The sequence below is a fragment of the Muntiacus reevesi genome, chromosome 8 (assembly GCF_963930625.1).
Source record: "Muntiacus reevesi chromosome 8, mMunRee1.1, whole genome shotgun sequence".
Classification (NCBI taxonomy): domain Eukaryota; kingdom Metazoa; phylum Chordata; class Mammalia; order Artiodactyla; family Cervidae; genus Muntiacus; species Muntiacus reevesi.
Window position 1 is genome coordinate 76,407,018 of NC_089256.1, and position 13,641 is coordinate 76,420,658.

The window sequence follows — 13,641 nt, forward strand, 5'->3', positions numbered from 1 at the left end:
GTCATTATCGTGATAGAATCGTGTCCTTATTCTCACTTACTGTTAAACAAATGAGTCAGAGTCCATTTATTAGGTTGGTGCAAAAGTAATTGCAGTTTCATCTGTGAGTTTTAAATCATTATAACTCGGCTAAAATACATCTTTTTTAATCAAAATAGGAGCCATTACAATCAACACATTTTTGCCAATGAGAAATAAGTTTGTTTATTCCTGTAAAATCCATGCTTTGGGATTCGACAAACTCTTGGAAAGCATTTTCTGCATCCTGTTGGTTATGGCAGCATTTTCTCTGCAAAAAGTTGGTGAGATGCTTGAAGAAGTGGTAGTCGGTTGATGAGAGGTCAGGTGAACTTGGCGAATGAGGTAAGGCCCAATTCATTCAACTTTTGAAGTGTTAGTTGTGCAGCGTGCGGTCAGACGTTGTCCTGGATAAGAATTAGGCCCTGTAGACCAGTGCTGGCTGCAGGCAGTGTGGTTTTCAGTGCATCTCATCAGTTTGCTGAGCATACTTAAACCAGATGTAACGGTTTCACTGGCATTCAGAATGTCTTAGTGGATCAGACACCACCAAACAGTAACCAGGACTTCAGTGCAAGTTTGGCTTTGGGGTGTGTTTCGGAGCATCTTCTCAGTCCAGCACTAAACTTGTCATCACCACCAGTCGTCATATAAAATCCACTTTTCGTCTCACGTAAAAATCCAATCGAGAAATTGTTGTTGTTGCATAGAATAAGAGAAGGATATACTTCAAAGTAATGATTTTTTTTGGTTTGCGGTCAGCTCATGAGGCACCCACTTAACTAGCTTTTTCACCTTCCAATTTGCTTCTAATACCAAACGACTGTAGAATGGTTGAGATGTTGAGTTCTTCAGCAACTTCTCCTGTAATTGTAAGAGGATCAGCGTCAATGATTGCTCTCAGTTGGTTGTTGTCACCTTCCGATGGCTGGCCACTGTGCTCCTCATCTTCAAGGCTCTTACCTGCTTTGCAGAACTTCTTGAACCACCACTGCACTGTGTTGTTAGCAGTTCCTGGACCAAATGCGTTGTTGATGTTGTGAGTTGTCATCGCTGCCTTATGACCCATTTTGAATTCAGATAAGAAAATTGCTCGAATTTGCATTTTGTCTAACATCATTTCCATAGTCCAGAATAAATATAAAATAAACAGCAAGTAATGAATCATTAGCAAAAAAACATAAAGTGGGAAATGCACATTAAAATGATGTATAGCATAACCACATTTGTTAAGAATATATTGCAATATCAAACAGCAAATTTAAACAGTGCAAAACTGCAATTACATTTGTACAAATCTAATATCTGGGGCTAATAATTTTATCAGCATTTAAGGGCCTTGTGGCAGTGTTGTGGTGCAAAGAAATTTGATAAAGATAACACACATTGCATACTGTAGCGAACCTTGGGCAATAAGGAGTTATTAGGAAAATGTAAGACCATAAGTGATACAGAGCAGGTGAGCCTGACCCATGTGATGTGTGTGTGTGTGTTAGTTGCTCAGTCGTGTGTGATTCTTTGCGACTTAGCCCTCCAGGCTCCTCTGTCCATGGAATTCTCCAGGCAAGAATACTGGAGTGGGTAGCCGTTCCCTTCTCCAGGGGATCTTCCCGACCCAGGGACAGAACCCAGTGCTACCACACTGCAGGCAGATACTTTACCATCTGATCCACCAGGGAGCCCATGAGAGCTTAAGTTGAATTTCTAAGGGGTTTTAAAGGAGGGCTTTAGAGTTGTATTAGAGAAATTAAAACTCACAAATACTAATGATAAAGAGAATACAGAGATGTGCCTCAAACACTAAATTAGGGAATTAGGCATTATTTAATTCATGAACCACTAGATTAAGAACTTTGTGGGCAAAAGATGAACACATTCAAGGGAACAAATTTGTTTCTTGCCTTCCAACAAATGTTTTCATTTAAATTTTGTTCAGACCAGAATTGAACGAAACTTTAGGCATTCGAATGGGGGGGAAATAGAGTATTGTCACTGCCAAAGAGATGTGTCTTTTCCCCTGAACTTGTGCAGAAATATCTTAGAAGCTCAAATAGCAGTTGTTGCTATTTTTGTTGTTCCCCTTTCCCATCAGAGGTAGCAAGCCTTTTGATTCTATTCTCTTTTGGTTTTCCTGTATAGATTATCCCCTCTTACGGATTTTTTGGGAAGCTCTTTGACCACATCTTGATTTCACTCTTCTACAAAGCCTGCTTCTGGGCCACAACTTTCTTTATTAAATTGATCTACATACATTAAGAGAATAAGAATTTTAACAAAGACTTAGCAAAGAATTTTAACAAAGACTTAGCAAATAATTTTAAAATGCATTTGATGATCACATGTTTTAAGAATTCCTAAACTGTGTAATTTGCTTTGGATGACACCTGTAACTTTTTTGGGGTGGCCCAGGTAATTTATATATGCCTTCATTTTGGCAAGTGGGGAAGAAAAGGTTTTAAAAGGCTATTTTAAGTGTCCTTTTTGACATTGTGGTTATCAGTATTGGCCCATCCTTGTACTGTGCAGGGGCAGAATGAGGGTGAGGCAAGCAAAGAGTTTAGTGTACAGAATTCAGGAGGCACTCGCTCTCTGTCCTAGAAGCAAGAGCTTAATTTTGTGCTCTAGCCATCTGGTTTGCCTCACACTCATTCCAGTCCTGATGCTGTGTCAGATTCTTAGAATCTTGATGAAATATCAGTAACTAATAATATGAATGTTTATTGTATGTCAGATACTGCAATAAGTACATGCATTTTGTACTCTTAATAACGCTGTGATGTGAGTACCTCAGTCAGTATTGCCAGTAAATTTCTCATTGAGTTTTAAAAAGAGATTAAGTGATATCACCCATTCAAACTTAAACCTGTTTCAAATCTGAACACTTACCTTCTACTCTGTGCTATCCATCCGTATGTAGAAAATGTTAGTTACTTGTCCGTTTATGATTTCTGTATTTAGAAACTACTCCCCCCAAATATTCTTACACTGACATGATGCAGTTAGCTTTTTTTGATGCAGTTAACTTTTAAAGTACCTGAGTCAGAGGTCTTGGTATCAAAAAATGGAAGATCCACAGACTTGTGCTGCCCTCTACCCTAGGGCGACCTTGAATCAGAGCCACATTCCCATTGGCGTTCGTCTCTAAGCATTCTGCGTGGAGTCTGGGGGTCTTGACTCTCAGCTGAGTGATCCGTGGAGGACGCAGAGAGCAGGGCAGGTGATCCTAGAAGTAGATCACTTTGGCAGACAGAAGACATGGCAGTTTGGACATGGCAGACATGTCCCATACAATAGGTTATAGTAGCTCTATAGAATATATACTTATAATAAGTCACTGTTTAGTTTCTTAATATGAATTTCTGGAGACTTTTATTTCTAAATTGTGAGGTTTGTAGATTGGACTTGATAGTATAGAGGAATATGTACTAGTGGCTATTTTCGCTTTAAAATTTTATAGTCTTAATGTTTAGGTTTCTTAAATGCATGAGTATGTGACAACAGTACAGATAAATTTACTGGTGAGAGATTGAGATCTGAAACTGTCTGAATTATGGAAAAAATCTGGGTCTGGATAATTTTTGCCAGCCCTTACCTTTGCTATTCGGACCACTTACCTCTGTTCATAATGTTTGTGTAGTGATTATGCCTAGTGCAGTGGTTCTCAAATTATGGAGAGAGAGGGCTCCTGTGAGTGAAAGGGCTGGTAAATGGTAGTTATTACCCAGTACATTTATTGGATGAATGAAAAGTTTATTGAATCAGAGCAAGTCTGGTTCTAGAGTCACTGTGCTTGTTACTCACCACTCTAATGACAGTGCTAATAATGTTAATTAAGTACAGTAGCCCCCTCACACCTTCCCCGCCCCCCCCATATCTGTAGGTTTGAAGACTGCTAATGGATGTTGGAAACCTCAGATAGTACCAAGCTGTCTGTATTACTATTATTTTTTTCCTATGCATCCATATCTATGATAGTTTAATTTATAAATAGCAAGAGATTGGCATCATAATAAAATAGAGCAATTACAATAATTCAGTGTAATAAAGTTATGCAAATGTGGTCTCTCAAAATACCTTAGTGTACTGTACTTACCTTCCTGTGAGTGATGCTAGGTGATAAAACGTCTGAGTGATAAGACTAAGCGAGGTGAATGACAGGCATTGTGACTTAGTGCTGGGATACTATTGACCTTCTGTTTTTTTACTATTGACCTGATGATACATCTGAAGGAGGATCATCAGGCCATGATGATGTGAGTAGTGGCATGTTAGGAGCAGATGATATCTATGATTGGGGGGTCTCAGACTGGAGGGCGTGAGATTAAATTATGCTGCTCAGAATGGCGAACAGTTAAAAATTTATGAATTGTTTATTCCTGAAATGTTCCATTTAATATTTTGGACCTTGGTCGACCTTAGGTAAGTGAAACTGGTTAAAATAAGGGGTAAACCACTGTGTAATTCAAACAGCCCTATTCCTATTCACCTTTAGGTGAAGTGTTAAGCCTTTCTTAGAACCTTGAAAAGTTGCCTCAGTTGTGTCTGACTCTTTGCGACCCCGTGAACTGTAGCCTGTCAGGCTCCTCTGACATGGAATTCTCCAGGCAAGAATACTAGAGTAGGTTGCCATTTCCTCCTCTAGAGAATCTTCCTGATCCAGGGATCGAACCCATGTCTCCTGCGTAGCAGGTGGATTCTTTACCAAATTCATTTTGGTCTGAGTAGGATCTCTTGCTTACCCTCTTCCTCTGCTTGCCTTTTTCCTAGCATCTTCTGCTAAACCTTTGTCTCTTGTTTGGAAGTGGCTACAACAGTTTGACCTGAGAAGGTCCTGAAAGGTAGGTTGTGATATCAAATACTCACCTTTCCAGCTATGTGACTTGGCCAGACTAATCTATTCCTACTTTGAAATAAATTCAGTTTATGGATATGATTTGTGATGCTGGGTGCTTGAGAGAAAGCAAAGTGGTGTTAGTTATTTGAAACCCTGAGTCAATCATTCAAGAAGATCTCCTTTATCAGAATTTGTAAATATTTTCTGTGATCTCGTGAGTTTTTTTTTTAATTTCTCATGAGATTCCTTTGGAACCCTTGGTAGACACCAGGAATAAAGTTTTACTGTCTTTGATTTTTAAAGTTCCATGGCCTTTAAGATGATATAGTTTTTGCCTCCTGTACACTTTCTGATAAGGAAACAAGGCCAGTGATCAAGTGAAACTTCTGCCAAGTCAGGAGGACCAAAAGCCCTTGTCTCAGGTACTGAGTCAAACTTAACTTTACCTCTGTCTTGGAGACTGTCCTCAGCAGTTTATTATTTTTTTTCTTTCTTCTGACTCTAGACACTGTTCTTTCCATACCGGTGATATCCAACCTGTCCTGTTCACAAGAATCATCTGGGCTGGCTGTTGAGAATACAGCTCTCTTAGCCCTTTCTTGGAGATTATGAGTAACCTTGAGAACTTGTGTTTTTAGTAAGCCCTGAAGTGACTGTGATGGTGTAGGTTGTCCGGCATTTGGAAACTGCAGCACTCTTCCACTCTTTCCCATAAAGCTTTGCTTTCTACTGAAAGCTGGGGGACTTTTTGGATCTTGGTTATGTGTAAAGCAAGGTTAACCAATGTTGGGATGCTTTCCACTTTGAGAATTTTGTGAACTATTAAATTGTACGCCAGCTGTAGCCTTAATAAAATTAAGACATTAGAATTAATAATCTCTGTTTTAGTTTCCTTTGGTTTCCTTTGGCTTTCATGTAATTTCTTTTGGAATTCTGATTTTATTTGCAGTAGTCTGATGCTTATATTCTCTCAGCTTACTACAGTAGGAAGAGCTTGGGATAGCCAAAAGAGATGATAACTGGTAAATGCAACTGGGTCCAGACTTTGTTAATAGAATTATTTAGATTTGTGTTTGTTTTTGTTTTGCTAGACTTAATATTTGAAAAGTGTTAGCAAGACTGATTCAACTTATAAATTGCCCATCTCTTGTCTCATTAATTTATGTTTTCAGCAAACGTTTATTAAGTTAGGTCTACTGTGTTCCTGCTAATGCTGACTGGTAATGTCACTATTGGGAAAAAGAAATACACTTATAAATTATAGCATGAACTCATGGATTCTGTTTACTGCTGGAATTAATAAACTTTTTTAAGCTAAATATTATGGACAGTTTGTAGAGCCAACAAAAATAAATAAAACTTTCCTCCTTTAGGGAGGGAAGTGAAAGGAATTATAAGAATTTGGGATCATGTAAGGGGGCTAGTATTAGATTTGACTATAGAGAAAAGCAAGACAACCTGCCTACAAATATTTTTCAGTCTAGAATTCCTTTACTTAGGAAGCTTCTGTTTTTCCCAAGGATTGTATGCATCAATTCCAAGAACTCCCATTTGTTCGCACATTTTATTTGAGAGTAAATAGCCTTGGCCGTGTTGTGCCCCAGAGGAGGAAAGTGAGGCTGTTTCAGGGAATGCTGGTTCTGAGCCTTGAGATACACCCGTGTGGTTCTTTAAATGAACAGACTCCTTTGGTTGGTTGTGTTGTGTGTGGCAGAAACTCTTAAGACTAAATTTGGCATTAAAGTGGCATAGAGTTGCACGTTGTTTATTGAACTATTCAAATGAAGAAACTTGTAGAAGGATTGACAACAGAATTTTAACTTGATGTTAAAATTGGCAGAACAGTTTAATATTTAAAAAGCCTTATTGGAATTGTTGATTTTTATTCACGTATCAGCACTAGTGAAACTGTTTGTGATTGTCGGTTCTGAAAAGTTCAGATATAAATTGGTTCTTTGGAACATTTTCCCATGGGAACAATGTTTTGAAAGAGTGGTTAAGTGTTGAGTAACCAGCCACCTGTGTAGCCCATAATGTTGCTATAATACTGTCTTTTTGATGACAAATAGTAGCTGATAGTAAAGTTAGTTTTAGAGGCAAGAAAAACTATGTATATATTTATATACATATAAGTAAATTAGAGAAAGAGACAGTTATACAGAGAGACAGTTAATTTAAATAATTTCTTAAGAGAAAATTTCCAACATGATACGGTACTTATTAGACAAAATGTTTTTTTAAAAAATCAATGCCAGTATTTGAAAAGGTAAAAGTTAAGTGTTTGAGTAAGTTTAGTGGGGTAGATAGGGAGATATCAGCAGAAATTCAGAAAGTGACTCTAACCACCTTACTAATCCGTTCAACTGTGTCTGCCTTTGTATATGCAGGGATAGGCATGTTTTCCCAAGAGTAAAAGACAGAAGTGACCCCACTGAGCGTGCTCAGTATCTTAGGCCTTTAGTTGGTCCCTCCTTCTGACTGAGCTCCTTTAAAACTCTGATTCTGAGTTGCCGGCTCACCAGCTCAGCCTCTGCTGGTAGCGCCCTCTGTGTACAGGTGACACTACTCTGAGTGTTGTACTTGACCTCATCAAGAAATGAAATTAAACATTTTTTTTTAGGTTATTGTCCATATTCAGAAGCATTTGAAACTTTTGACCTTCTTCTCTTGGAAATACCTGATGCTGGTCCTCTTATCTAGTTCTCCCATAAAAGCATAACATCTTGTGTGGTTTTCACAGCTGTTCATCTTTCCTTCCATAGTATAAGCTCTCTGAGGTCTTGTCTTGTTCACTGTTCTGTGTTAGTACTAGACCCAATATTGTATACATAGTCAATAAATTTTTTTCTTTTTTTAAAAGAAATATTTCTTAAATAAATGAAAGATTTGTTTCCCTGTCATTCTGTAAAATAGTTCTTCAAGTTCTGTTGTTGACCCTGTCCTGCTATCTTTCACTTTCTTTTTTCATAGATACTGATGCCTTTCATTTACTATCAATAGTTCACATTTGGTATCCATCATTTTCACTTTGATTAGTATCACAGCATTTCAGCCCTTCTTTTTTGTTCCAAGTTTATTATGAAAAGGTATTCACAGTTAATTTTACATGGAAAGGCAGATTATCAAATGGTTTATTAAGTAGTCAGAGAGTAACAGCAGATATTTACTTGCTCTTTTTATTATTCAGGTTCTATTGATCTGGATGCATTAGGTTTCTTAAGACTTTTCCTGCCTTCAGCTTCATTCCTCCATTCTGTCCTTAAGCTGCATGACCAAAGAAGTCTATTTAAGTACCAGTTGACTCATCAGATAATGGTTTTCTCTTGTCTTATAGGATAAAATTTAGGGATTGGCCTTTTCTTCCTTTTATTTATTATTTATTTAATTATTTTATTCTGTGAATTCAGGAAGCAGATGTAAGCTCTGAAACAGGAAAAAATTTCCATGTTTAGAACTACCAGAAACAAGACTAAAACTTTCAGTTGGTGTCAGTCGGTGTCGAATTCCACTTCACTGGTAGGAATATGGAGGAATAGTAAGCGGTTCTCAGATGGGACAGGTCGTTAAGGGTTTGTTTGAAGCTATGAGCACTAGCTTTTGTAGCTTTCAAACTGCTTAGGTCTTCCACAGTCTGCATCAGGTAATTTTTTAACAATTAGAACCTAACCAAAGGTTAGGGGGATCTTTTTCATTCCTCACTGCGCTTGCATGTAGTAGGTGGTTAACATATATTTATTCAGTAAATGAATAACGTCTTGGGTACTTTCTTGGGTAGATGAGGTTCTTGGTTTTCCCTTGATACTCTGTTTCTTGATTCGGGAGTGTCAGATCTGAATTCATAGACCTCTGCATGTGCAATCTTAGGCAAGTTATTTACCATTTGAACCTGCTTTTTCATCTGTAAAATTATAATGACAGTTACTATAAGGTAAGTTATTGGGAGGACTGAATGCATGTGAAAAATATTTTATAATCTGAAAATGCTTTATAAAAGGTACAAATTATTCAAAATTGATAGCTTTTCTTGTTGAACTTACATATATTATGTATCACTTAAAATATAAATATGTTAACTACTATTACTCTTTCACTTTATAATTAGGCTCAGTTTTCAACCTAGCAAAGGAATTAAATATAGTTGCTTTCTTTTAAAAAGCAACACATTTCCTCAACTCCTCAAGGCAAAATTTCTCTCTTATATTGTTGAATTCTCAATATTTTATTTCCAAACTTCCAGTACCCATGAATTTTTCTTCCGAGTTTCTGTGTTAACTTTGGGCAAAGATTCAAAAAATGGCCCTGGCAAAATTAAATAATATTAAATAAATTATTTAATTAAGAAATTAGATCAAATTTTTCCCCCCAAATAGATCACATTTGGTGGAATTTTCCCAATTTAAAAATTTGCCTTAAATGGTTGCTATGTTTTTGTTATTTTTTAGGTGACAAAATCAGTGAAGGATTAGCAAAAAATTTTAATGAAAGTGTTAAACATTTGAAGTTTTTATTCTTAATTCTAATATAGTAAATATCTGTTCTTTCTTGCCCTTTAACCAGGTCAGTATATGTTTTGTGCTTTATTTTATCACAAAGAAGAGAAGAAAGACTGCAGTGAATGAAGATTCCTCTGCATTTTAGCACTGCTTTTTCTGCTGTAGTTGGTTTTTGAATGAGGATGACAATGGAAGAGATGAAGAATGAAGCTGAGACCACTTCTATGGTTTCTATGCCCCTCTATGCAGTCATGTATCCTGTGTTTAATGAGGTAAGTGAATAAACATTTCTTCATATGACCTGTGGAATTTCTTTATTTCTGCTTCATTTATTCATTTGTTTGTTCCCTCATATAACAAGTACTTATATAAATGGACTCCATCTATGTATTAAGCATTGTTCCAGGGCTGGACATAAAACAGTGAGGGAAAAGCCCTGAGCTTTTGCTCTTCCTCTGGAGGTTTCACTATAGTAGAAGAGAGAGACATTGGACAGAAGAATACAAGTAATTTTATAAATGAAGAAGTGTGATGAGTGCTATGAAGTGTAGAAACAAAATGTGTTAAGTAAAGTAGCAGGTGAGACCTATTTTAGGGGCCAGGACAGGCCTCACTGGAATAAGAGACATATATGCTAACATCTGAAAGAGGTAAATACGGGTTAGTGTGTTGAAGAGTTGGGGATTAGCACCTTTTAGGTAGCCAGAAGAGCAGGCCTTAAAATATCCTAATGAGTTACAGTGAAAGTGAAAGTCGCTCAGTCGTGTCCGACTCTGCGACTGTGTGGACTGCACAGGCCATGGAATTCCCCAGGCCAGAATACTGGGGGGGTAGCCCTTCCCTTCTCCAGGGGATCTTCCCAACCCAGGGATTGAACCCAGGTCTCCAGCATTGCAGGCGGATTCTTTACCAACTAAGCCACAAGGGAAGCCCAAGAATACTGGAGTGGGTAGTGTATCCCTTCTCCAGCGGATCTTCCCAACCCAGGAATGGAACTGGGGTCTCCTGCATCACAGGCGTATTCTTTACCAACTGAACTATGAGGGAATCCCTGAGTTAAAGTTAGAGTGAGTAGTGACAAAACATAATTTTACTGATAAATGGAAGATGCCATTGCTTTGTATCTAGAGAAGATATAATTGCTTTTTTATTTGAGGAATTTTCTAGGATTTAATAATACTGGTACATTTCGGGTTTTTTTTTTTTTTTTTTTTTAAGTTGATATTTAATAGGCTAAGCTATGTAGAGTTTTTAGAACTGGAAATTCTGAAAGAGATAATTTCTCCCCTCCTTTTAATGGTGAACTGAGGTCCTGATATGTGAGATTATTTTGCTTTAAAGTTTGTTTCTTTACATAAAAAATTCTGGAGGTAAGTGGTCCAGAACTAATAGTATTATGAGTCAGTATCATCAAAAACTGAGGTTCCTGTCTTCTGTTTCATCATCCTAGTGCTTGCCTTCCATTGTCAAGGTCACGTCAGCATGTGGGATGTCTGTTGCTTTGTCCTAAGTTGTTTGAAAGGGGTGAAAAAACGAAGCAGGGAGTGGGGATTTATTTCCAGTTGATAAAGCTTCCTTAAAGTAACCTTTCTGAAAGTTGTACTTGAGACTTTCATTTACATCTCATTGGCAAGAATATAGATTTATTACCACACGTAGTTGGGCAGTTAGGAAATTTAGAAGTTTACTGAAGAGGAAGCAGGAGGCATCTTGGAAAACCTATCACGATTATCCTGCTACCATGATAGCACTGGAGGTATTCTTCTAGGACTGACTATACCCATCTCTGGTAGCTGTAGCCAACACTCCAGTCATTAATTTTGCCATTTTGTTCTAACACCTTACCCAGGCATTGCAAGACTATAGTTATTGTTGGAAGCAGTGCTTCAGTGCTGTTCAGTAAATATTTACTAACTACCAGCTATTTGTTTGTTGAGTCCGCTGCAAGGGTCTGGAGATACAGGGAAGAAAGTGTCAGCCTACTTCTTGTCAAGAGTTGCAGGGAACACAGATGTTTAAGCAAATCAGTTATTAACTGTTCAGTTATGCTTGTACCAGGTATGAGGTAGAGAGTCACTGAAGGATAGATGAGTAACCTGTCTTGACATTTAGTGTTTAAACTTCTCAGGTTCTTTAAGAGCCATCATGACAGTTCCATCCAGAGATGCTCCCTCTTCTCGTGTTTATGTAGCTAACTCTGTAGGCTACTGGATCAAGTTGTCTGGGGGCACTTTCTATATTTATCTGGTATCTTGAGTCTTTAAGGAAGGTCAGTTTGCATTGCAGAACTTCAGTTTAATCCTCTAGTTAATGAAAGAGGAATGAGAAAAGCTTTTTTTCTAAAAATTTGAGTGACCTTTCCCTCCACATGGTGAAATGATTTTATGTGTTGCTTGACTTTGGTGTATATGCTGCCGGAGCGAGCCCTGCTGCTTGACTTTGGAAAACAGTTGTATAGGATGTGGGATTCATGTGAGCTCTTGAGGTTAATACCGGTAATACTTTTTCTACTTTATTCATATGTAAGAAGAATTACCTTGAAAGAAAAAGAAATGGCTACAAGTGAACCAGCAAATCTCTTCAGAAATCTGAAACTTGAACAACATGTGGGGTATAATGGACCCAAGATTAGAACATGTTGCCAGATGATTGATAGTTGTTGTTTGAAGTGAAATTTGAAAATGAAGTGGCTGGTTGTGTCAGACTGAGAGATACTACGTCAGGTTGTCAGGGTCTAATTTCTCAAATTGAATTTACTGATCTAACATCATGGTATCAAGTTTGTTTTTCTTTTTGTAATAAAATACAAGCATTGTTCTCTGGCAATCCAATGTATTATTGTAACATCTTAAATAAGATACCTTTATTTAACTATAGTTCAAACATGGATTTTTCTATAAATCTAGTAATGGGGAAATTAGAATCTAGTTTGGCTCTGCTTTTCTCTGCTTTGCATATTTAAAGATAAAATGGATGTCAGTTTTACAAAAAGCAGCACCACAATGGGATAAAGTTTTACTCTGAAGGTAAATGATTCATTAAATTTTGTCCACTCTGTAGGGAAGAGTTATAAAACTTATGCATGCTCACCTTATTATTACATTCATAATAGTAACAGTGGTAGCTTAGAAGCCATTTTGCAGAACAGATTTTTAGATAGTAGGATTTCCTTACACCTGGGGAAATTTTAGTACTGTTATTCCAGCTCACAGGAGAAAGTTATTTATGACATTCTGGGAGCAAGATGCTTGCTAAACTTAATGAAGCTATGCCGAAAGTAAGCTTCTTGTTTAGTCAGCTGCTGCACAGTTCAGAGTCCAAGTATATTGCATGTGTTGTAAATGTACTGTGAAATAGGTCTCCTGGTTGCATTATGGAATAATGAGTTTATAGAAACCTCATGCCAAGTCTTATATAGATCAGCTTCTCATGTACTGTATTCTTTTTTGCTGATTCTTTGTATATGGAGAAGGAAGGATGTATGGTTCTGTTCTTCATTTCAGGAAAAGACATATCATGTATGTTCTTTTCCGGTGACTTGAAAGAAAACTTTTTAAGGCAAGTACAAATATTTTTCCTATTAAAAAAATCAAACCTCAAATTTTAAGTAAATATTTACACTTCTCCACAGTGAAGGCGTGGGCTTCACTTATAAATCCCACTATTCAGAAGTGATCATAGTTAATATTTTGGATTTGATTTACTTTTCTGTCATTTACTATGCTATATAATCTTGTCTTAGTTTTCTATTTTGCATAATGAGGGTAAACAATATTTTATTTAATTCTCACAACTCTGGGAAGTAAGCGAATTGATTTAGTGCTTAGAACAATACCAGACATGTGTAAGTATTAGATCTTATTATTAAGAAGTCTTCCACATAATTTTATGTAAAATTGTGATCATACCTGAGAGTGTGCACATTTTTAGGCAGTGTTTCAGTGGAATATTCTTATAGTAGTTAGATGGCTCTGCTCATTTTTTTGCTAGACAACTTAGCAACCCCAGAAACTGATTCTTTTAGAGCCACTTATTGGACTTACTATGTACAGAACAGATGATTGCACTTTGCCTTTGTAAACTCATAAAATTTAATGGGTGGCCTCTTGATTCTGTCTACTTCTGTTTTTGTTCTGGCTTTTTTTTTAAACTTAACTCATCCTTTATCATTTAAATCACAAGAGATGTATGTGGAGTTTATATTCTTGGCTCAGTTTAACTTTCTTTTAAATAATATGATCAATAATCTTGATGGCATTGGGAGGAGGGTAGGTAAAAGGAAGAAGGTATCAACAT

At 37.0% G+C, this 13,641-nt stretch overlaps 1 protein-coding gene across 2 annotated transcripts in view; it reads left to right on the plus strand.

Annotated features, from left to right (window-relative positions):
• The window catches only part of PDCD10 (programmed cell death 10), a 43,472-nt gene that overhangs the window by 6,554 nt on the left and 23,277 nt on the right, over positions 1 to 13,641 (plus strand). For both annotated transcript variants that reach the window (XM_065942709.1, XM_065942710.1), the window contains exon 2: positions 9,410 to 9,617. In XM_065942709.1, coding sequence (XP_065798781.1) covers positions 9,522 to 9,617 — 96 coding nt within the window. In that variant the 5' untranslated portion in view covers positions 9,410 to 9,521. The remainder of the gene's footprint in view (positions 1 to 9,409; positions 9,618 to 13,641) is intronic.